Raw genomic sequence first — 25,244 nt, 5'->3', positions numbered from 1 at the left:
TATCTAACAGAAAGCAGAGAATGGTTCATTCTCGGGTTGGCAATCAGTAACTAGTGGTGTCCCACAGGGGTCAGTGCTGGGACCCCAACTCTTTACAATCTATATTAACGATTTGGAGGAAGGGACCGAGTGCAACATATTCAAGTTTGCCGACGATACAAAGATGGGAGGGAAAGCAGTGAGTGAGGAGGACATAAAAAACCTGCAAAAGGGCATAGACAGGCTAAGTGAGTGGGCAGAAGTTTGGCAGATGGAATATAATGTTGGAAAGTGTGAGGTTATGCACTTTGGCAGAAAAAATCAAAGAGCAAGTTATTATCTAAATGATGAGAAACTGCAAAGTGCTACAGTACAAAGGGATCTGGGGGTCCTGGTGCATGAAACACAAAAAGTTAGTATGCAGGTACAGCAGGTGATCAGGAAGGCCAATGGAATCTTGGCTTTTATTGCAAGGGGGATGGAGTATAAAAATAGGGAAGTCTTGCTGCAGTTATACAGGGTACTGGTGAGGCCACACCTGGAATACTGCGTGCAGTTTTGGTTTCCATATTTAAGAAAAGATATACTTGCTCTCGAGGCAGTTCAGAGAAGGTTCACTCGGTTGATTCCGGAGATGAGGGGGTTGACGTATGAGGAAAGGTTGAGTAGGTTGGGCCTCTACTCATTGGAATTCAGAAGACTGAGAGGCGATCTTATCGAAACATATAAGATTGTGAGGGGGATTGATCGGGTGGATGTGGGGAGGGTGTCTCCACTGATGGGTGAGACTAGAACTAGGGGGCATAATCTTAGAATAAGGGGCTGTCCTTTCAAAACTGAGATGAGGAGAAACTTCTTCACTCAGGGTAGTAAATCTGTGGAATTTACTACCCAGAGAGCTGTGGAAGCTGCAACATTAAATAAATTTAAAATGGAGATAAACAGTTTCCTAGCAGAAAAGGGAATTAGGGGTTACGGGAGAGGGCAGGGAAGTGGACGTGAGTCTAGATTCGGATCAGCCATGATCCTATTGAATGGCGGAGCAAGCCCGAGGGGCCGTATGGCCTACTCCTGCTCCTACTTCTTATGTTCTTATGTTCTGACTGCCTGTAATACACTGACAGTGAGAGACTGTACTGTTGCTGCCTGTAATACACTGACGGTAGTTTTGGTTGGTGAGTTGTTTGAGACCAGCGCTGATGTGAATGGAACCTGTTTGAAATGATTGACACATTGAGGGAATCTATTTAAATCGCTCAGCCCTGCCGTATTTAAATAATGTTGCCCTCTTGAAACCCCTTTCAGGAACGCATTCAGCAGGAAAAGATGGTGCGAGGATTCGTGTTCAATGTGAGTTTACTGTTTAATTCATTTGTTCATGATTTCTGTGTCAGACTGTCTGATTGGGTCTAGACCCGTCAGCCCTAGACCCAGACGGTCTGACTATCAGTAAGACTGCCTGGGTCTAGACCCGTCAGTCAGACTGCCTGGGTCTAGGCCCGTCAGTCAGACTGTCTGGCTCTAGACCCCTGGGTCAGACTGTCTGGCTCTAGACCCCTCGGTCAGACTGTCTGGGTCAGACTGCCTGGGCCTCGACCCCTCGGCCAGACTGCCTGGGCCTCGACCCCTCGGCCAGACTGCCTGGGCCTCGACCCCTCGGCCAGACTGCCTGGGCCTCGACCCCTCGGCCAGACTGCCTGGGCCTCGACCCCTCGGCCAGACTGCCTGGGCCTCGACCCCTCGGCCAGACTGCCTGGGCCTCGACCCCTCGGCCAGACTGCCTGGGCCTCGACCCCTCGGCCAGACTGCCTGGGCCTCGACCCCTCGGCCAGACTGCCTGGGCCTCGACCCCTCGGCCAGACTGCCTGGGCCTCGACCCCTCGGCCAGACTGCCTGGGCCTCGACCCCTCGGCCAGACTGCCTGGGCCTCGACCCCTCGGCCAGACTGTCTGGGCCAGTACCTGTGTGCAAATCCTGGGATGTCTCAATTTCAGATTCTCCCTGCTAACTAACATGGACTAAATGAAATAAGTATTATTAGTGATGGGTCCAAGTTTGTATTATGTAACTGTTACACGATGTACGCTGATTCTTGAATAATCATGCTTTTAAACGAGTGTAATGTGCGCTGGTTAGACCCGGTTAGATTTTAAAATGGAAGAAACCGAGGCTCTGGGCCTTGTTTGGCCAAATGACAGATGCAGTCAGCAGTATTCCTGGCAGAACAAGACAGCAGCCTGTTCGTGGGACGCAAGGTTAACGCAATTCATCGAATTTCAGGGACTGAGATAAGGGGCAAAGGGACTGTAAGATCATCATGGTTTAGTTGATCTTTAGAATGCTTGTTTTGATATCTTATTATCATTAATATCTTATAATCTTCAGTAATGGTTTTATAATTGTGTGTAAGAATTAAATGTAGAAGTCTGTAATCATCAACCGTACGCAGTGATAACCTTTGCTTATAATTAAAGTGTGTGAGTAACCTGTAACCAGACAGTGTGGGGTGGGAAAGCGGATTGCCAACGTCGAATGCTGGATAGAGCCAGCAGCAATGAGAGATCGAGGGCAGCTAGCCTGGGAGGCCAGGTCGGGTGTAGCTGCCACTGCGTGGGAATGTTATGATGCCTGCAGTGATTTAGAAACATAGGCCCTTCACAGAAACAGCAAGGACACGATGGAGACATGCTCCTCTTGTGCTGTCATAACTACACCAGACATAAGTCTTGACGGTCAAAAACAGATGATGTGAGGGTGTCATAAGACTAGAACCTGCGTAAGCCAAGGTGCTGCGGACATGGCATCCGTCGGTCAGACTGTCTGTCGGGGTCTGGCCCCGTCGGTCAGACTGTCTGTCGGGGTCTGGCCCCGTCGGTCAGACTGTCTGTCGGGGTCTGGCCCCGTCGGTCAGACTGTCTGTCGGGGTCTGGCCCCGTCGGTCAGACTGTCTGTCGGGGTCTGGCCCCGTCGGTCAGACTGTCTGTCGGGGTCTGGCCCCGTCGGTCAGACTGTCTGTCGGGGTCTGGCCCCGTCGGTCAGACTGTCTGTCGGGGTCTGGCCCCGTCGGTCAGACTGTCTGTCGGGGTCTGGCCCCGTCGGTCAGACTGTCTGTCGGGGTCTGGCCCCGTCGGTCAGACTGTCTGTCGGGGTCTGGCCCCGTCGGTCAGACTGTCTGTCGGGGTCTGGCCCCGTCGGTCAGACTGTCTGTCGGGGTCTGGCCCCGTCGGTCAGACTGTCTGTCGGGGTCTGGCCCCGTCGGTCAGACTGTCTGTCGGGGTCTGGCCCCGTCGGTCAAGACTGTCTGTTTGGGTCTGGGCTTATCCGTCTGAGCCTGGGCCTGTCCAAATTTGCTCTCCATATATAATGTATACGTTGATATTCCTGCAGGTAATTCGACAACTGGTGAGACATCAAGTAACTGATGCCTCCTCCCTCATACTGGAGAGATGTGAGTAAGCACTTTCACTCCCTGTCCCTGATCAATGATACTGTCTCCCCACACCCGTTTCCCCCTCCCGTACTCTGCATGGGGATCTCTGCCCTCTCCCGCCGCACCCCCCCCGCCCTCCTCCCCCCTCGCGCCGCACCCCCCCGCCCTCCTCCCCCCTCGCGCCGCACCCCCCCGCCCTCCTCCCCCCTCGCGCCGCACCCCCCCCGCCCTCCTCCCCCCTCGCGCCGCCCTCCTCCCCCCTCGCGCCGCCGTCCTCCCCCCTCGCGCCGCACCCCCCCGCCCTCCTCCCCCCTCGCGCCGCACCCCCCGCCCTCCTCCCCCCTCGCGCCGCCCTCCTCCCCCCTCGCGCCGCCCTCCTCCCCCCTCGCGCCGCCCTCCTCCCCCCTCGCGCCGCCCTCCTCCCCCCTCGCGCCGCCCTCCTCCCCCCTCGCGCCGCCCTCCTCCCCCCTCGCGCCGCCCTCCTCCCCCCTCGCGCCGCCCTCCTCCCCCCTCGCGCCGCCCTCCTCCCCCCTCGCGCCGCCCTCCTCCCCCCTCGCGCCGCCCTCCTCCCCCCTCGCGCCGCCCTCCTCCCCCCTCGCGCCGCCCTCCTCCCCCCTCGCGCCGCCCTCCTCCCCCCTCGCGCCGCCCTCCTCCCCCCTCGCGCCGCCCTCCTCCCCCCTCGCGCCGCCCTCCTCCCCCCTCGCGCCGCCCTCCTCCCCCCTCGCGCCGCCCTCCTCCCCCCTCGCGCCGCCCTCCTCCCCCCTCGCGCCGCCCTCCTCCCCCCTCGCGCCGCCCTCCTCCCCCTCGCGCCGCCCTCCTCCCCCCTCGCGCCGCCCTCCTCCCCCCTCGCGCCGCCCTCCTCCCCCCTCGCGCCGCCCTCCTCCCCCCTCGCGCCGCCCTCCTCCCCCCTCGCGCCGCCCTCCTCCCCCCTCGCGCCGCCCTCCTCCCCCCTCGCGCCGCCCTCCTCCCCCCTCGCGCCGCCCTCCTCCCCCCTCGCGCCGCCCTCCTCCCCCCTCGCGCCGCCCTCCTCCCCCCTCGCGCCGCCCTCCTCCCCCCTCGCGCCGCCCTCCTCCCCCCTCGCGCCGCCCTCCTCCCCCCTCGCGCCGCCCTCCTCCCCCCTCGCGCCGCCCTCCTCCCCCCTCGCGCCGCCCTCCTCCCCCCTCGCGCCGCCCTCCTCCCCCCTCGCGCCGCCCTCCTCCCCCCTCGCGCCGCACCCCCCCCGCCCTCCTCCCCCCTCGCGCCGCCCCCCTCGCGCCGCCCTCCTCCCCCCTCGCGCCGCCCTCCTCCCCCCTCGCGCCGCCCTCCTCCCCCTCGCGCCGCCCTCCTCCCCCCTCGCGCCGCCCTCCTCCCCCCTCGCGCCGCCCTCCTCCCCCCTCGCGCCGCCCTCCTCCCCCCTCGCGCCGCCCTCCTCCCCCCTCGCGCCGCCCTCCTCCCCCCTCGCGCCGCCCTCCTCCCCCCTCGCGCCGCCCTCCTCCCCCCTCGCGCCGCCCTCCTCCCCCCTCGCGCCGCCCTCCTCCCCCCTCGCGCCGCCCTCCTCCCCCCTCGCGCCGCCCTCCTCCCCCCTCGCGCCGCCCTCCTCCCCCCTCGCGCCGCCCTCCTCCCCCCTCGCGCCGCCCTCCTCCCCCCTCGCGCCGCCCTCCTCCCCCCTCGCGCCGCCCTCCTCCCCCCTCGCGCCGCCCTCCTCCCCCTCGCGCCGCCCTCCTCCCCCCTCGCGCCGCCCTCCTCCCCCCTCGCGCCGCCCTCCTCCCCCCTCGCGCCGCCCTCCTCCCCCCTCGCGCCGCCCTCCTCCCCCCTCGCGCCGCCCTCCTCCCCCCTCGCGCCGCCCTCCTCCCCCCTCGCGCCGCCCTCCTCCCCCCTCGCCCTCCTCCCCCCTCGCGCCGCCCCCCTCGCGCCGCCCCCCTCGCGCCGCCCTCCTCCCCCCTCGCGCCGCCCTCCTCCCCCCTCGCGCCGCCCTCCTCCCCCCTCGCGCCGCCCTCCTCCCCCCCCCGCGCCATTCACCGGTGGCCGGGAGCAGTGACCAGTGGCAAGGGGCGTCTTCTTACCCCCCTGGACTGCGATTGAACTTGTCCCTGTCTGTTGGAGGTTGTTCTGGCTGTTGCCCCGTTTGGGTGCCTAGGTAACTGTTGCCTCGTGTTTACCAGTCAGGAATGGGATTGGGTTACAGTCTGCTGGTATTTGAATTGTGTATCTTTCTCTCCAGCCCTGAACCGGGTCCAGCTGCTCGGCCGGGTTGGGCAGGACCCTGTGATGCGACAGGTCGATGGAAAGAATCCTGTAACAATCTTCTCATTGGCAACCAATGAAATGTGGCGATCGGGGGACAGCGATACATTTGCATCTGGTAATGACATCAAAAGCCAAATGCTTTGTGTTCCCCTCTGAACGTTTGCTGCTGAGTGATGTGTGAGTGCAGAGTACCACTCTCGAGTCCCCGTGCTAAGTCCACCATAAAGCGATGGTGTAATGTAATTATTGTTACAATATCGGAAATATAGCAAAGTCTAATGACTGCACACACTTCTATGTACAATGTCTTATCTCCTGTTCTCAAGTTTTTCTAACTTTTTTGGATCAATGTTTTGCATTATATATTCCTCTGTCGGCAGGCTAGTGTCAACGTGTCACATTGTAATTCGACTCTTGCACTCGTGGTTGCACACTAGTACCTCACTATTGCTCCTCCCTGCACTGCCGGGAAACTCCTCTGCTCCCATCAATTCAACTTCTCTGTCAAACTGTAAATAATGTCAAATCAAAATATTTTATATAAAAATAAGACAATATGTGTGACTAAAGTGAGGATGGAATTATGTCTGTGGATCCAGCTCAAATTCTCCCCCAACCTTGAAGCTCACATCACCTGCACCCTGCTCTTGGCCTGCGCTTCCATGTACTGAGATACACCAATACAGGAATAAGCTTACATTGGATACATTCACATCGTCTGTCTCCACCCCTGCCTCAGCTCATCTGCTGCTGAAACCCTCATCCCTGCCTTTGTTAGCTCTAGACTGGACTATTCCAACTCTCTCCTGGCCGGCTTCCCACCTTCCACCCTCCATGAACTTCAGCTCATCCGAAGCTCATATCCTAACTCGCACCAAGTCCCGTTCACCCATCACCCCTGTGCTCACCAATCAACTCTGGCTTCTAGTCCGGCAACACCCCGATTTTAAAATTCTCATCCGTTTTCAAATCCCTCCACGGCCTTGGCCCTCCCTATCTCTGTAACCTGCTCCAGCCCTGCAACCCTTCGAGATCGCTCTGTTCCTCCAATTCTGGCCTTTTGCGCATTCCAAATTTTAATCACTCCACCATTGGCGGCCGTGCCTTCAGCTGCCTGGGCCCCAAGCTCTGGAATTCCCTCCTTAACCCCCTCCACCTCTCTGCCTCTCTCTCTCCTCAAAACCTACCTCTTTGACCATATTATTGGTCATCTGTCCTAATGCCTCCTTGGGTGGCTCGGTGTTTGATAACACTCCTGTGAAACGCCTTATGCCGTTATACTGTGTTAAAGGCACTATATAAATGCAAGTTGCTGTTGTTGAGATCCTTGAATACAAGAATAATCTTACACTTGATACTTTCACATACTTCATTAATACTTACAATTCTGACTAGAAATTGAATTATATATTATATTAATTACACAAGTCAACATTAGTTACATTAATATACTGTAATAAACAATTAGCATTAGTTCGATAGCAAAATACTGCGGATGCTGGAAATCCGAAATAACAACAGGAAACGCTGGAAAAACTCAGCGGGCCAGGCAGCACCGGTGGAGAGAGAAACAGAGTTAACGTTTCAGGTCAGTGACCCTTCGTCAGAACTGGAAAAAGTAGGAAATGGAAAGCAAGTTTAGGGGCTGGGAAAAGGGGGAGGGGATGAAAGAACAAGAGGGAAGGTCAGTGATAGGATAGAAAGCAGGAGAGAGTGAGAGAGATTCAAGGCGAGAGGAGGTGGTAATGGGACAGATTAAGGAACAAAGGATGGCTCTAGATGGGGTGTGAATTGCGCTGGCAGAGTGAAGGACAGCTGAAGGGAGGGAAGGAAAAACAAAGTGTGGATAAAAAAATATATATATATGTGATAGGGGCCGAGGTTATGATCTGAAATTGTTGAACTCTATGTTGAGTCCAGAGGGCTGTAAAGTGCCTAATCGGAAGATGAGGTGCTGTTCCTCGAGCTTACGCTGAGCTTCCGTGGAACAATGCAAGAGGCCGAGGGCGGTGAGGTCGGAGTGGGAATGGAGCGGTGAATTAAAGTGACAGGCCACCGGAAGCTCGGGGTCACCCTTACGGACTGAATGGAGGTGTTCCGCAAAGCGGCCACCCAATCTGCGTTTGGTCTCCCCAATGTAGAGGAGACCGCATCGTGAGCAGCGAATACAGTATACTAGATTGCGAGAAGTACAAGTAAATCGCTGTTTCACCTGGAAGTGGTGTTTGGAGCCCTGGACAGTGGGAAGGGGGGAGGTATAAGGGCAGGTGTTACATCTCCTGCGCTTGCACGGGAAGGTGCCAGGGGAAGGGGTGCTGGAGGTGGTAGAGGAATGGACTAGGGTGTCTCGGAGGGAGCGGTCCCTACGGAATGCTGAAAGGGGAGGTGAGGGGAAGATGCGTTTGGTGGTGGGATCACGCTGGAGGTGGCGGAAATGGCAGAGGATGATCCATTGAATGCGGAGGCTGGTGGGGTGAAAGGTGAGGACAAGGGGAGCCCTATGCGGGTTCCCATAGCAACACCTTTGATTTGGAGGAAATGAGTGGAGTTAAAGGAGATCTTCCCCCCACGGCCGCCAACCTCATAGTTCCCCAACCCCGCCCAGCCCGCTTCTACCTCCTTCCCAAGATCCACAAACAGGACTGCCCTGGTAGACCCATCGTTTCAGCCTGTTCTTGCCCCACCGAACTTATCTCTTCCTATCTCGACTCTTTTTTCTCCCCTTGTCCAGTCTCTTCCCACCTACATCCGCGACTCTTCTGACGCCCTCCGCCACTTTAACAGTTTCCTGGCCCCAACCGCCTCCTTTTCACTATGGACGTCCAATCCCTCTACACCTCCATCCCCCACCAGGATGGCCTTCGGGCGCTCCGCATCTTCCTTGAACAGAGGCCCCATCCACCACCACCCTCCTCCGCCTGGCTGAACTTGTTCTCACATTGAACAACTTCTCCTTTAACTCCACTCATTTCCTCCAAATCAAAGGTGTTGCTATGGGTACCGCATGGGCCCTAGCTATGCCTGCCTTTTCGTGGGCTATGTGGAACACTCTTTGTTCCAGTCCTACTCAGGTCCCCTCCCTCACCTCTTTTTCCGGTACATTGATGACTGTATCGGTGCCGTTTCCTGCTCTCGCCCTGAACTAGAAAATTTCATTCACTTTGCTTCCAATTTCCACCCTTCCCTCACCTTCACATGGTCCATCTCCGACTCTTCCCTTCCCTTCCTCGACTTCTCCGTCTCCATCTCTGGGGATAGGTTATTGACTAACATTCACTACAAGCCCACTGACTCCCACAGCTACCTGGACTACACTTCCTCCCACCCCACCTCCTGTAAGGACTCTATTCCATTCTCCCAATTTCTCCGTCTCCGCCGCATCTGCTCCGACAATGCCACCTTCCACACCAGTGCTTCCGACATGTCTCCCTTTTTCCTCAACCGAGGATTCCCCTCTACCGTGGTTGACACGGCCCTCGACCGCGTCCGTTCTATCTCCCGCACTTCTGTCCTCACCCCTGCCCCTCCCTCCCGGAACCACGATAGGGTTCCCCTTGTCCTCACCTTTCACCCCACCAGGATCCACATTCAACGGATCATCCTCCACCATTTCCGCCACCTCCAAAGTGATCCCACCACCAAACGCATCTTCCCCTCCCCTCCCCTTTCAGCATTCCGTAGGGACCGCTCCCCCCGCGACACCCTAGTCCATTCCTCTATCGCCCGGCACGTTCCCGTGCAAGCGCAAGAGATGCAACACCTGCCCTTTTACCTCCTCCCTTCCCAGTGTCCAGGGCCCCAAACACTCCTTCCAGGTGAAACAGCGATTTACTTGTACTTCTTGCAATTTAGTATACTGTATTCGCTGCTCACGATGCGGTCTCCTCTACATTGGGGAGACCAAACGCAGGTTGGGTGACCGCTTTGCAGAACACCTCCGTTCAGTCCGTAAGGGTGACCCCGAGCTTCCGGTCGCCTGTCACTTTAATTCACCGCTCCATTCCCACTCGGACCTCACCGTCCTCGGCCTTGCATTGTTCCACAGAAGCTCAGCGTAAGCTCGAGGAACAGCACCTCATCTTTCGGTTCGGCACTTTACAGCCCTCTGGACTCAACATCAAGTTCAACAATTTCAGACCATAACCTCGGCCCCTATCACATATATATATTTTTTTTTATCCACACCTTTTGTTTTTTCTTCCCTCCCTTCAGCGGTCCTTCATTCTGCCAGCGCAATTCACAGCCCACCTAGAGCCATCCTTTGTTCCTCAACCTGCCCCATTACCACCTCCTCTCGCCTTGAATATCTCTCACTCTCTCTGGATTTCTATCCTATCACTGACCTTCCCTCTTGTTCTTTCATCCCCTCCCCCTTTTCCCAGCTCCCAAACTTGCTTTCCACTTCCTGCTTTTTTTCCAGTTCTGACGAAAGGTCACTGACGTGAAACGTTAACTCTGTTTCTCTCTCCACAGATGCTGCCTGGCCCGCTGAGTTTTTTCAGTGTTTCCTGTTGTTAATTAGCATTAGTTACAGTACATTAAGTCATATGAACTTAAATGTTCCATTAATATATATTGACAATAGCCTTATTAATATGCATTAATAAAAACTGCATAAATATTAACTAATAGTTTAATTAATCTATAAATCTATCTATACTTTATATAAACATTTGTGTCTGTGCACACTTCCTGTCTACATTGCCCGTTGTCACGTTTTGATTGCACTCAGATGTATCCTTTGAATTGTCTATTAAAGCCTTCATTCAAGTTTTTACTTGAAGATCTCAGTTTCTCTGGGCTGGGACTTAGTGTGTTTGCCCAGAGCTGTGACGCTGTGGGTTGAATTCAGTCTGAACATGTACAGTCATTTAATTTCCAAGGATGTATCAGCACAGTTCAGTCAGCTATGATGATGGAATATTTTTCCTCGGCTTCTAACAATTTCTGAAGTAAAGCTAGAGGGCAAATTTCAAACACTTTATTCAGGTAAAGTTAATCCGTGTTTTTTAAATGGCGAAAGAGAGTGAAAGTGAGTACAGTTTTATAGCTGGGAAGTGCATGCAAACTTGGGAAAAGAGCCAGCAACAACTGCAAGCTACACTCCTGATTTGTGGGAAAAGCATGATCCTCACACGTTCCTTTCCATTCCCTCTCCTTGGGACTCGTTGCTTCCCTGTATCCCCTCACTTACAAGGCATCCCAGGCCCCTTCACCTTCCCACTGTTCCATCCTGCCACCTCCTCCCATCATTACCCTTCCCTCGTCTCTCGTCTCTTTCGAACTACCCACTAAACCTTGCCTCTTGTTCTGCAGTCCCTCAGCTCACCCTGACTCTCTGTCCATTCTCCCCTAGGGGGATATTGAGAGACCAGAAACCTCCACACACTCAAACCTGTTTTCTTCCGCTCCACCCTCCTCCCCCAACCCTTACCCCTCCCCATTCCAATCTGTTTACTTCCATGACTAAAACAACCCAAGATCATTTTAGTGGGACGAAATAGACAGCTCTTTCAAAGAGCTGGCACAGGCACGATGGGCCGAATAGCATATGATTCTAAGGTTCTATCATGAGCAGTTGGGGTATCATGGCACTGTGTGATGTGTATCAGGCTGAACAATGAATAATGATTTGGTAAAATTGTGGCTAAATTATTGCAGGAGACATCAGCCAGAAGACAACATGGCACCGAATTTCCATCTTCAGACCTGGTTTGAGGGATTTGGCGTATCAGTATGTGAAGAAAGGGTAGGTGTAGTCACATCACACTCACCCTGCACAGGGCAGCTCGTGTTGTTTCCCTCCTGACCAGAGGTTGGCTATCAGATATCGGGAGACGGACCTCTTCACTCTGCTTCTGTTTCCGCTCAGCTGAGGGGCAACTTCAAGCAACATGCAGACATTCCAGATTCTCCAGTCAGGCCCGAGATCCCCCACAGAGTCTTCATCACCTCCTCAAAGCCAATATGGATTAAAACTACTCGGTGTCTCTGCACAGCCGCCTTCTCCACGTTCCCCGCTGCCCCAGCCGGCTCCGCCTCCATCCTGCCCCGCCCCCTCAGTTATGCTAACCTCCCCTCCGGCATCCTCTGCACCTCCACCCCCTGCCCTGCTCCACTTCCAACCCTCCGTTCCCCCAGGACCAGCCAGCTCCGAACCCTAGCCCGTCCCATCCAGACATTTAAATCCCTTGACGAACCCAGTGGGTGAGGGGCAGACACTGTCTCACAGTTACAGAGCCAGTGGGTGAGGGGCAGACACTGTCTCACAGTTACAGAGCACTCTGTGATGAGCTTCCTCTATTCTCGCAATGGAGCCCAGGCTCATTCAGATTGAGTGGACTCCTGTCCCTGCTTCTGTCCTGTGGATGTGGACAGGAGCACCGTGTTTAACTCTCGGATTCTGGTATGGACGGTATCCTTTGGGAATTATCCCAGTGCTCGGGAGCACCGTGTTTAACTCTCGGATTCTGGTATGGACGGTATCCTTTGGGAATTATCCCAGTGCTCGGGAGCACCGTGTTTAACTCTCGGATTCTGGTATGGACGGTATCCTTTGGGAATTATCCCAGTGCTCGGGAGCACCGTGTTTAACTCTCGGATTCTGGTATGGACGGTATCCTTTGGGAATTATCCCAGTGCTCGGGAGCTCCGTGTTTAACTCTCGGATTCTGGTATGGACGGTATCCTTTGGGAATTATCCCAGTGCTCGGGAGTTCCGTGTTTAACTCTCGGATTCTGGTATGGACGGTATCCTTTGGGAATTATCCCAGTGCTCGGGAGCACCGTGTTTAACTCTCGGATTCTGGTATGGACGGTAGCCTTTGGGAAGTATCCCAGTGCTCGGGAGTTCCGTGCTGCTTGTGTTTGATTTATTTCTTGCTCTTTTATGGAGCAGGGCCAGGATTTATGTGGAGGGGAAACTAGACTATGGAGAATACGTGGACAAAAGCAACATTCGAAGACAGGCAACTACCGTGGTGGCAGGTGGGTCCCTCCCGGTTACCTCGCCTTTAATCAGTCAAATAGCGCGGAGGAGAAGAGAGGGGGCAAAGAGAGTGTATGAGAAAAGATTAGTGGGTAACATAAAAAGAAACTCAAGTCTTTTATAAGCATCTAAATCGTAAAAAGGTAGTCAAGAGTGGGGATGATTAGGGACCAACAAGGGAATCTTGTGGAGGCTGAGGAACTAAATCATAGAAGGATCCATTCTTTGAAAGAGCTGTCCCGTTAGTCCCCCTCCCTGCCTTTTCCCCACAGCACGGTGTGGTTTTATCCTTCATGTAACTAACCAATTCCCTTTTGGAAGTTATTATTGAATCTGCTTCCACTGCCCTTTCAGGCAGTGAATTTCACATAACATTAGAATTAAGAGCAGGAGTAGGCCACACGGCCCCTCGAGCCTGCTCCGCCACACGGCCCCCCGAGCCTGCTCCGCCACACGGCCCCTCGAGCCTGCTCCGCCACACGGCCCCTCGAGCCTGCTCCGCCACACGGCCCCTCGAGCATGCTCTGCCACACGGCCCCTCGAGCATGCTCCGCCACACGGCCCCTCGAGCATGCTCCGCCACACGGCCCCTCGAGCATGCTCCGCCACACGGCCCCTCGAGCATGCTCCGCCACACGGCCCCTCGAGCATGCTCCGCCACACGGCCCCTCGAGCATGCTCCGCCACACGGCCCCTCGAGCATGCTCCGCCACACGGCCCCTCGAGCATGCTCCGCCACACGGCCCCTCGAGCCTGCTCCGCCACACGGCCCCTCGAGCCTGCTCCGCCACACGGCCCCTCGAGCATGCTCCGCCACACGGCCCCTCGAGCCTGCTCCGCCACACGGCCCCTCGAGCCTGCTCCGCCACACGGCCCCTCGAGCCTGCTCCGCCACACGGCCCCTCGAGCATGCTCCGCCACACGGCCCCTCGAGCATGCTCCGCCACACGGCCCCTCGAGCATGCTCCGCCACACGGCCCCTCGAGCATGCTCCGCCACACGGCCCCTCGAGCATGCTCCGCCACACGGCCCCTCGAGCCTGCTCCGCCACACGGCCCCTCGAGCCTGCTCGGCCCCCCCCGAGCCCGCTCTGCCACACGGCCCCCCGAGCCCGCTCTGCCACACGGCCCCTCGAGCCCGCTCTGCCACTCGGCCCCTCGAGCCCGCTCGGCCGCGCGGCCCCTCGAGCCTGCTCTGCCACTCGGCCCCTCGAGCCCGCGCGGCCCCCCGAGCCCGCTGCGCCATTCAGTAAGATCGTGGCTGATCTTCGACCTCAACACCACTTTCCCGCCCGATCTCCATATCTCTTGATTCCCCTAGAGTCCAACAATCTATCGATCTCAGCCTTGAATATACTCAATGACTCAGCCTCCACAGCCCTCTGGGGCAGAGAATTCCAAAGATTCACAACCCTCTGAGTGAAGAAATTCCTCTTCATCTCAGTCTTAAATGGCCGACCCCTTATCCTGAGACTGTGACCCCTAGCTCTAGACTCCCCAGCCAGGGGGAAACAGCCTCTCAGCATCTACCCTGTCAATCCCCCTCAGAATCTTGTATGTTTCAATGAGATCACCTCTCATTCTTCTAAACTCCAGCAAGTATCGGCCCATTCTACACCATCTCTCCTCATAGGACAACCCTCTCATCCCAGGAATCAATCTAGTGAACCTTCGTTGCACCGCCTCCAAGGCAAGTATGTCCTTCCTCAGATAAGGAGATCACAGCAACTTGCTGCAAAAAAAATTCTCCTTGTGCTTCTTTAACAACCCTCTCAAATAATCCTGCCACCTTCGAAGATTTGTATACGTACAAGTTTCTCTGTTCCTGCACCCCCTTTAAAATTGTACCATTTAGTTCATATTGTCTTTCCTCATTCTTCCTACTAAAATTAATCACTTCGCATACGTTAAATTTCATCCGCCGTGTGTCTGCCCATTTCACCAGTCTGTCTCTGTCCTCCTGTCTTCCTCATTATTTAGATGATTTGAGTTTCCTATCACCTGGAGTCCAGGTCATTAATATTTTTCAAATAGATCAGTGGTCCTAATAAAGACCCTTGGGAACATCATTGTATATTTTTATAATTATTACTGGGTTGTGGGGGTCGGTAGTTATTACTGGTCGATGGGTTGTGGGGGTCGGTAGTTATTACTGGTCGATGGGTTGTGGGGGTCGGTAGTTATTACTGGTCGATGGGTTGTGGGGGTCGGTAGTTATTACTGGATTATAAATCTGGGAAGAGGTGGCTAGATGGTTTGTTGATATTTGATGCAAGAATAGAGAAATTCTGAGCGTGTTTAAGATAACTCTGAAAGTTTAGTTTAATTTAGTTGTTTTGTTTTATCATTTTGTGTATTTGAGGAGGATGTACATTAAATATATACCAATCACTCTTTGCTAGTTGATTGTTGAATAAGCTTCATGTGTTAATCGAGTCCTTGTGTGATGCTGTATCCAATGTGCCCGTTAAGCTGTGCGGTCTCGCAGCGGTCTGGAGGTTCCACATGGGCCGGTTACCGGCTTTTGAATGGAAAAACTGCGCGTGCGCAGAAATTGAAATTGTCCGCACATTCCAAAAAATGAGAGGGAACATTGGCTGTATCACTTCTGAATCCTGCAATGGGACTAATGGCCATATAAGAGTCTACGTACTCCTAGCAAAAAATACTGAACTCGGAGAGGTTCAACAGAAAAGGTTTAATTGTTGAGGCTGCATGCTGAACACAAAATGGAGTCAGAGACTACACAAAGTACGACTGCCTTTCATCAGTGCACAGTTTCGACTGCTCCTCCCCCGCTCTGGGCTTAACTATGTTGTAGATCGAGTTTCTTAAAGGCATGACGCCTGATTTATAGTCTACGGACCGGAAAGCGGATTGTGTCCTTTCTGTGATCGGTACGCCACAGTGCAACAGTTGTTCGGTTTGCTCTGTGGTTAGCCAGGCATGATTCCCTAGATCCCCTGGCTAGGATAGGCCCTCTCGAAGGTTGGGGTAGTGGGGCTCACACATGACAGTGATCTGAGAGTCAAAATAATCCACAGTGACGAGTTTAGAGAAGACCTAAAAATGAAACGGTAATATAGTGTCTCGCTCTCCATCAAATCTCCCTCTCTAACCTATTCATCACTTTTTCCCCTTTACAGATAATATAATATTTTTAAGCGACTCTGTCAAAGAGAAGATCTAGCCCACAGCTGCCGTCATTCCTTTCGCTGGCTCCTCCTGGAGATGGGCTGTCTGTGATTATTTTCTAATCTCTCTGTTTATCCCTGTGGATCAGACTCCAGCACGGGGGCGTATTTCTATTACTTGCTCACCAGATCATGTGATTTTTGATATTTTGATTGGCATTCGATGTGCAGGGATTGCAATAAATCGATGGCTGATCACAGTTACCCTGTCCTGTGTCTTCATTCTCAGTATCTCTGGAGCATTGTTGTGCTTTGCAATTGTCATTAAAAGAAAAAAGGCTCAGGAGCTCAGTAGTTTCAGCCGTGACTCTGGCGACGCTCCCCTCCCGGTGACTGACTCTTCTTTCTTTTATTCTCTTCCAGCTCCGTTAAGATACTTTTGGGGGGGGGGGATTCTGTATCGACCATTTTGGGGCACAAACTTTAGCACCGGCGACTGCGAAATTAACTTTTAGCGCCCCAAGAAACAAGCGCTACACACTTCTCTTAGGGCGCTAACGTCAGGGAACGGGACGCTACCTCAGAGTGCTACTCAAGCTCAGGCACTATCAATTACAAGTATTCAGACTGGTGCCTTCCAGTTCTTAAAGGGGAGGTTCAATCATGCTGCACAGCTACACCCTGATCATTGCTGCTTGTGGCCTGGGCCTGCAAGGAGCTGCAAACCATCAACCACAAATCTCCTGGCTGATCAGAGGCCCAGAGAGAGAGCTCGCCGGTTCAGCGACCAGGCTTTGGAGGCTCTGGTTGCGGCTGTGGGACGGCGACGGGCAGTGCTGCTCCCAGACACTGGCAGAAGGCCATTGCCACAGGACTTCAGGAGGATATGGAGGGAGGTCTCGTCTCGGCCAGGAGCCTGATCCACAGGACTCACACCCAGTGCCGGAAGAATTTCAGCGACCTCACTCGAGTGGTCAGGGTGAGTACATGCTTCAAAAACCTCTACATCCCACCATCTCAACCTCACTCTGTGCGCAGACAGTATAAACCGCCAAATCCCCAACACTCACCAACTGTGCCCATCTACTAAGTCACATCCACATCACGCCTTGCATACATTAACAGCTATTCAACTATGGTAGGCACATCTGCCAAACACATGGCTGCACACTCACTCACATGCTGTCCTTTTTCTTGCAGACCAAGCTTGCCCATAACAGGAGGGAGCAGCAATGCACGGGAGGAGGTCAGGTGGAGCTGCACCCCGCACACAGCTGGAGGAACGAGTGCGCAGCATCATCGCGGCCCAGGTCGTGGGTGCTGTGGCAGTCGGAGAGGTCGACCCCCTCGGGGACAACAACGTTCTGTTCATCACCTCCCTCTTCTCTCATACCACTTCCCCCTCACAATACAAGCCCGTCCCATTTTCCATCTAAGTATACTGTCTCCATTCCTTGCTCCCTTCCTGCTCCCCACCCCTGACATTAAACCCACTCTTGTGCCTTAATGCTTTCAGATAATCAGCCACCATCTGACCAGCCTGTCCCTCAGCCTCCCAGTGGCAGCGACGTGGGAGAGGAGGAGGAACAACAAGCAGAGCCTCACTGCCTGTCTCCCGAGGGCGAGACTTCCGATACTGGGGCCACGCGGTCACTGGAGGGGAGCAGAGAAAATGGCTGTGATGTGGGTGAAGCTCCGAGACCCAGCGGGCTGCAGCAGCATCATGGGGAAAGGGAAGCTCGAGGGCCATCTCCCCGGAGGGGTGCACTCGCTCCTCCAGCTGCGCGCACAAGTTCTGCTGCACAAGACTCTCATGAGGACCTCGATGTCGAGGCGATGGGCATGCATACCAAGCTCATGGGTGCAATGGCAAGGGTGCCCGAGAGCATGGATGCACTGGCTAGGAGCATGGATGAGTCTGCCGCCAGCACAGCTGTCATCTCTGCGCAAACCATCGAGCCCATCCTTGCCTCGTTGCAGAGGATGGTTGACTTGCAGAGAGACGGTGGGGACCCAGACCTCATGCCGCGTGTCATGGGTGAGGTAGCAGCAGATCTTGCAGCACAGGCCGAGACAAAGCAACATCTTCGTACTGTAATTGAGTCATTGGCTGGTGCCATCCAGTCTCGGCCTTCTCTTATGCAGTCTCAGATTGATGTCACGCAAGCGCTGGCTGCTGCCATCGTCGCTGCGTTGTCCACTGGGGATCTCATGGTGCCGCAGCAGGCCAGCAATCCGTGATCGAGCAGACTGCTCCGGATGCTGAGGTTCTTCCCCAGGGGAATGGCAGTGTGTCAGTCGAGCAGGAAAGTGCTGTCCTCTCTCAGGATGATAGCATTCCTGCTCCCACCACTGCCACTCCGCCATTGAACATAACGTAAGACGTAGGAGCAAGAGTCGGCCATTCGGCCCCTCGAGCCTGCTCTGCCATTCACTAAGATCATGGCTGATCTGATCTTGGCCTGAACTCCACTTCCCTGCCTGCTCCCAATAACCCTTCACTCCCTTATCGTTCAAATATCTGTCTCTCTCCACCTTGAATATATTCAGTGACCCAGCCTCCACAGCTCTCTGGGGAAGAGAATTCCAAAGATTCACGACCCTCTGGGAGAAGAAATTCCTCCTCATTTCTGATTTAAAAGGGTGCCCCCTTATTCTGAAACTATGCCCCCTAGTTCTAGATTCCCCCACGAGGGGAAACATCCTCTCTGCATTTACCCTGTCAATCCCCCTCAGAATCTTATATGTTTCAATAAGATCCCCTCTCATTCTTCTAAACTCCAATGAGTATAGGCCCAACCTGCTCAACCTTTCTTCATAAGACAACCCCTTCATCTCAGGAATCAACCTCGTGAACCTTCTCTGAACTGCCTCCAATGCAAGTATATCCCTCCTTAAATAAGGAGACCAAAACTGTACGCAGTACTCCAGGTGTGGTCTCACCAACACCCTGTACAGTTGTAACAGGACTTCCCTACTTTTATGCTCCATTTCCTTTGCAATAAAGGCCAACATTCCATTTGCCTTCCTAATGACTTGCTGTACCTGCATGCTAACTTCTTGTGATTCATGTACAAGGACCCCCAGATCCCTCTGTACCTCAGCATTTTGTAATCTCTCCCCATTTAAATAATAATTTGCTTTTTTATTTTTCCTACCAAAGTGGATAACCTCACATTTTCCCACATTAAACTCCAGATTTTTGCCCACTCACTGAACCTGTCTCTATCCCTTTGGAGATTCTTTGTGTCCTCCTCACAACTTGCTTTCCCACCTATCTTTGTATCATCAGCAAATTTGGCTACAGTACACTCAGTCCCTTCATCCAAGTCATTAATATAGATTGTAAACAGTTGAGGCCCCAGCACTGATCCCTGCGGCACCCCACTAGTTACAGTTTGCCAACCGGAAAATGACCCATTTATCCCGACTCTCTGTTTTCTGTTAGTTAGCCAATCCTCTATCCATGCTAATACATTACCCCCAACCCCGTGAGCTGTTATCTTGTGCAGTAACCTTTAATGTGGCACCTTACGAATGCCTCCTGGAAATCCAAATACACGACATCTACTGGTTCACCTTTATCCACCCTGCTCGTTACATCCTCAAAGAACTCCAGCAAATTTGTCAAGCATGATTTCCCTTTCATAAAACTGACTCTGCTTGACTATATTATGATTTTCTAAACGTCCTGCTACCGCTTCCTTAATGATGGACTCCAGCATTTTCCCAATGACAGATGTTAGGCTAGCTGGTCGATAGTCGCCTGCTTTCTGTCTCCCTCCTTTCTCCACTTCACCTGACGAAGGAGCAGCGCTCCGAAAGCTTGTGATTTCAAATAAAGCTGTTGGACTATAACCTGGTGTTGTGTGACTTCTTACTATTCTTTGCAACATTGAATGCTTTTGTTTTCAATTTGATACCATCCTTTACTTCCTTAGTTAGCCACGGATGGTTCATCCTTCTCTTAGAGTCTTTCTTTCTCACTGGAATATATCTTTGCTGAGAGTTATGAAATATCTCCTTAAATGTTTGCCACTGCTTTTCTACAGTCTTACCCTGTAATATATTTTCCCAGTCCACTTTAACCAAGTCTGTCTTCATACCTTTGTAATTACCTTTGTTTAAGTTCAGGACATTAGTTTGAGACCTAGCTTTCTCACCCTCAAACTGAATTTGAAATTCTACCATGCTATGATCACTCTTCCCAAGAGGATCCTTCACTTCGAGATCATTAATTAATCCAGCCTCGTTACACATTACCAGATCTAAAATAGTCTTCTCTCTGGTTGGTTCCACAACATATTGTTCTAAGAAACCATCCTGTATACACTTGTAAGAACTCTTCCTCAAGTCTACCTTTGCCAATTTGCTTTGTCCAATCAATATGAAGATTAAAATCTCCCATAATTATAGCCGTACCTTTCTTACAAGCCTCTATTATTTCTTGATTTATACTCTATCCTACAGTGTGGCTACTCTTTGGGAGCCTGCAGACCACTCCCACCAATGACTTTTTACCCTTATTATTTCTTATCTCCACCCAAACTGATTCTACGTCTTGATCTTCCAAGTCAATATCAATTGCACTTGCAATTGCCTGCAACCCAGCCAGCCCAGACTGCTGCCATCTATGCTGAGGTGTTGCAGTGTACAGCCGGGCCCTCCAGGCCCAGAGCTGGCCGAGGGCGTCCTTCAAGGCCATCTGCAGTCTCTGGCTCCCAGACTCAGCAGCCTTCCGCCAGCCTTGCTGCAGCCACTGGGGCCACGTTACGGAGGAGCAGTAGGGTTGGGAGGGGGGAATTGCAAAGGAGAGGGAAATCATTGAGGAAGGCCAAGTGAATAATATAGTATTAGCAAATCGGGGCGGGGCGGGGTGGGCAGTGTGTATAAATAAGTTGATGTTTGTAAATATATTCAGTTTGGTAAGAAATAATTCCATTTGCTAAGAACCAGTTGTGTTCATAAATTGTTATGTTTGTTTATTATTGGTTGTGTTTGATAAGAGAGTTGTGCAGAATAATAAATGTTTATTTCAACGTAGCAAATTTTGTGATGCTTCTCATTTGAGCTTTGCCCGGTGCTGCGAGCTGGCTGTAATGATGTGGTTGTTCTGCACAAAAGCCATGTGCTATCTCATTTATTGGAAGTGCTGTGTAACAAGGCGAGCACGAACAGCCCTTGCAGAAGCAACTTTGAGTGGCTCCCTCCTACAATGGTGCTGCTGCTCCTCCTCTTCATCTTCCTCCTCTCCCTACTCCTGAGGTGGTCCATCAATCCCTGGTGGCAATGGCTGGGTCCTCAGAATGGCCAGGTTGTGCAGCATGCAGCACACAACAATGAAAAGGGAGGCTCGATCAGGGGAGTACTGCAGGGCTCCTCCAGAGTGGTCAAGGCAGTGGAACTGTTGCATTAGCACGCAAATAGTCTGTTATATCAGGTTCCTGGTGGCGCTATGGCTCCTTCAAGCAGCAAAACCTCAAATGGGTCAAAACGCCTTCTGCTTCTATCAAAGTGACAAGGCAGCATTGTTTGCCGACTGAAAAAAAAACAGGAAGTGCACGCCTTTAAATAGTGCTCCCCTGCTCCCAGCCGACTGCAACCCGCCTCCTATCTGTCGTTCCTAGCGCCAGGCGCTGAGGCAGGGGGCGAAAGTGAATTTGCGGTCTGAGGCGATGCGCGACCAGGTGACGTCGTGATCTCTGGGTGCAGGAGAGCGTGGCGGTAGTGGTTGGCGCCACTGCAAACTGCCAGGTGAATTTCGCTGGCGGTGCTAAGATCGCCGCGCCCGGGTGGTGAGTTGTTAGTGCCCCCTGGAGGGGCAAATGGGAGGTGCTAACCAACCAAATTTCTCCCCCTTTTAGTGTCTTAGTGTGCTTTTATCTCACTCCATCTCTGTCTTTCTAGTTTAGCAATGGTCTCATGGATAGTTGTGATGAGGAAGATACTGTCCCTGGAGAGGTAGAACTAATTACATGTGGCCCACACTCTCATCCCAACTCGGCTTCCTTTTCCTCACAGCCTTCGTTCTTATATTCCCATGTTCCTTTTCATCTCAGTCTATTCTCGTTCCTTGGACCTTAAATCTCCCTTGGCCCTTTAATGGTCTGGCATTTTTTCCATTATGCAGTTTATTGCACTCCTGGGGCACCTTATTTCATGTTAGTTTGATTTCGATCACCTTACGCTGTGCTCGTATATTGGCCTTGGTGGGGGTGTGGCGCAGAGTCACCAGAATTAGCCCAGGGCTGAATGGGTTACATTTTGAGGACAAGTTCCATAGACTAGGCTTGTATTCCTTTGAGTATAGCAGAGCAAGGGTGATCTAACCGAAGTGTTTAAGATTTAAGGGTTCGATCGGGTCGATGGAGAGAAACTCTGGTCGGGGGAGTCTAGACCAAGGGGGCAAAACCTTTCAATTAGAGCCCGGCCGTTCAGGGGTGATGTCAGGAAGCACTTCAACTAGTTTTATTCATAATCAATAAGAACAGACAAGACACAGCAAGAGAATGCCGTTCAGCTCCTACTCCACACACCACCTCTTCCTATACTTTCAGTCTGATGGGTATTTCCAGCAGCCAAAAAATCATTTTTGACCAGTTTGAAAGAGCAACAAAAGGCAGAAGTGACTGCCGGTGATAATAGATGGGAACTGAGGCAGTTTGGCTGACACCGCTCGGTGTGGGTTTTAACAGTTAACCCATTTATTTCAACTTTACCTGTAAACATTGATGGCCGTTCACACAACTACTTTTATTTCCATACATCAAATTGTACAGATGATTATAAATACAATAAATTGGCGAGCATAATCTAGGGTGACCATATTTTCTAAACCGAATCCGGGGACACACACGGTGGGAGCACAGCAAAGTAGCCAGGACGGAAAATGTAGGTTGAGCAGTGGCGCGAGGCAAATTTTTTAGCAGCCTATATTTTAACAGATACACTACAAACACAAAACAAATGTGCATCTAATTACCGCGGATGGGACGTCACACTATTGAAGTGCATTCAGGCACGGTTTGTGAATAATACAATAGCACTGTTTGGATTCATGGGGCCTTCAATCTCCCTAAAGTTGCCCTTGACTCTCAGCTGCTGATGCGGCTGCAGGCTCCAGCTGACGCTTGTCCTTTGTCTCCAATGTCGCTGACCGTTTTTATCAAAAATAAACATATATTAATGGAATCAGTGGGCGTGACTGTCACCGACCATCCCAATCGGCTTCTGAATTGCAACCATTTCAAATCGTGGTGGGGGGTGGGAAGGAGATGACGAAATCAGAACCCACTGACCAATCGGCTCGCGACTGGCTGCGATTCAAACTGGTACATCCTGTAAGGAAGGAAGAGGGGGTGCGGTGGTCGGAGGGGGCCGGGGAGGGGGTGCGGGGGCCGGGGAGGGGGTGCGGGGAGGGGGGGAGGGGGTGGGGTGGTCGGACGGGGCGGGGAGGGGGTGCGGTGGTCGGGGGGGGCCGGGGAGGGGGTGCGGTGGTCGGGCGAGGGGCCGGGGGGGGAGGGGGTGCGGTGGTCGGGCGGGGGGCCGGGGGGGGAGGGGGTGCGGTGGTCGGGCCGGGGGAGGGGGTGCGGTGGTCGGGGGGGGGCCGGGGAGGGGGGTGCGGTGGTCGGACGAGGCGGGGGGGGCGGTGGTCGGACGAGGCCGGGGAGGGGGTGCGGTGGTCGGACGAGGCCGGGGAGGGGGTGCGGTGGTCGGGGGGGGGGTGCGGTGGTCGGGCGAGGCCGGGGAGGGGGGGCGGTGGTCGGACGAGGCCGGGGAGGGGGTGCGGTGGTCGGGCGGGGCCGGGGAGGGGGTGCGGTGGTCGGGCGGGGCCGGGGGGGGGGGCGGTGGTCGGACGAGGCCGGGGAGGGGGTGCGGTGGTCGGACGAGGCCGGGGAGGGGGTGCGGTGGTCGGGCGGGGCCGGGGAGGGGGTGCGGTGGTCGGGCGGGGGGCCGGGGGAGGGGGTGCGGTGGTCGGGGGGGGGCCGGGGAGGGGGGTGCGGTGGTCGGACGAGGCGGGGGGGGCGGTGGTCGGACGAGGCCGGGGAGGGGGTGCGGTGGTCGGGCGGGGGGCCGGGGGAGGGGGTGCGGTGGTCGGGGGGGGGCCGGGGAGGGGGGTGCGGTGGTCGGACGAGGCCGGGGAGGGGGTGCGGTGGTCGGACGAGGCCGGGGAGGGGGTGCGGTGGTCGGGCGGGGGTGCGGTGGTCGGGCGGGGCCGGGGAGGGGGTGCGGTGGTCGGGCGGGGCCGGGGAGGGGGTGCGGTGGTCGGACGAGGCCGGGGAGGGGGTGCGGTGGTCGGGCGAGGCCGGGGGGGGGGGCGGTGGTCGGACGAGGCCGGGGAGGGGGTGCGGTGGTCGGACGAGGCCGGGGAGGGGGTGCGGTGGTCGGGCGGGGGTGCGGTGGTCGGGCGGGGCCGGGGAGGGGGGGCGGTGGTCGGGCGGGGCCGGGGAGGGGGTGCGGTGGTTGGACGAGGCGGGGCGGGGGTGCGGTGGTCGGGCGGGGCCGGGGAGGGGGTGCGGTGGTCGGACGAGGCCGGGTAGGGGGTGCGGTGGTCGGACGAGGCCGGGGAGGGGGTGCGGTGGTCGGGCGGGGCCGGGGAGGGGGTGCGGTGGTCGGGCGAGGCCGGGGGGGGGGGCAGTGGTCGGGCGAGGCCGGGTGGGGAGTGCAGCCAAACTCAGTGGCGGCGCATGCCCACCCCCTTGGCACCCGATTGATGTGAGCGCTAACCCACCTGAGGTGGGCCCTTGCACTGCCGAGCCCACCTCAGTGCTGGCCTCCCAACCCGTTGGCGCTCATGGTGGGCGTGATTGACGAGGGCGCCAGGGAAGGAAACGTGTAACCAGGGGGCATTGTTTGCCTGGGAACACACTACCTCATCCGGGGACTGTCTGTGCAAATGGAGACATGTGACCACCCTGGCACAATCTGGAATTATAGAGGTTGTTAAGCTGGAGTACTGGCAGGTTCAAACACTCTTCGAACACACATCGATGCAACAGGCTCTCAGCACAGACTGGGCAAGTGACGGACTGAAATCAGTTACTGAGTGGACTCTGAGATAGCCAATGAGTTCCTTTCACAAAGAAGATGGGAAGAGTGAAAGGAAGCAAGTAATGACAACTCCTGCATGGCGAATGCCCAGAGTGCAACACCTAAAGACACTAATGAGCATATGCAACCAATGAGAGCCGCTGAAAAAAACACTGAATGAGCTGACCAATCAGCATCAAGTACACAGAAGGGAATGAGGTATTGGAGCCAATGAGTAACCTTATAAGTACAGACTACACTTTAGAAATGGTGTCTAGTCTGACTCGGGATTACAAGGAACATAAAATCGAATTGTAAAAGCTTCTACAAGTATGTAAAAAGAAAAAAATGAGTGAAGACAAATGTAGGTCCCTTACAGTCAGAAACGGGGGAATTTATAATGGGGAACAAGGAAATGGCAGAGCAATTAAACAAATACTTTGGTTCTGTCTTCATGG

The 25,244-nt window shown here is 54.4% G+C and overlaps 1 protein-coding gene across 1 annotated transcript in view; it reads left to right on the top strand.

Annotated features, from left to right (window-relative positions):
- Nucleotides 1-16,016, top strand: part of ssbp1 (single-stranded DNA binding protein 1) — a 23,118-nt gene extending 7,102 nt beyond the window's left edge. The window contains exons 2-7 of the mRNA XM_086009813.1: nt 1,285-1,329; nt 3,367-3,427; nt 5,610-5,750; nt 11,297-11,384; nt 12,534-12,622; nt 15,769-16,016. Of these exons, the coding sequence (XP_085865939.1) occupies nt 1,306-1,329; nt 3,367-3,427; nt 5,610-5,750; nt 11,297-11,384; nt 12,534-12,622; nt 15,769-15,812 (447 nt within the window). The 5' untranslated portion in view covers nt 1,285-1,305 and the 3' untranslated portion in view covers nt 15,813-16,016. The remainder of the gene's footprint in view (nt 1-1,284; nt 1,330-3,366; nt 3,428-5,609; nt 5,751-11,296; nt 11,385-12,533; nt 12,623-15,768) is intronic.
- Nucleotides 16,017-25,244: the final 9,228 nt, after the last annotated feature.

The sequence above is a fragment of the Somniosus microcephalus genome, chromosome 17, assembly GCF_052327205.1.
Source record: "Somniosus microcephalus isolate GS21.2 chromosome 17, FLI_Smic_1.0, whole genome shotgun sequence".
Taxonomy (NCBI): domain Eukaryota; kingdom Metazoa; phylum Chordata; class Chondrichthyes; order Squaliformes; family Somniosidae; genus Somniosus; species Somniosus microcephalus.
The sequence above is the reverse complement of the archived record's forward strand: the minus strand, read 5'-3'. Positions and strand labels throughout refer to the sequence as shown.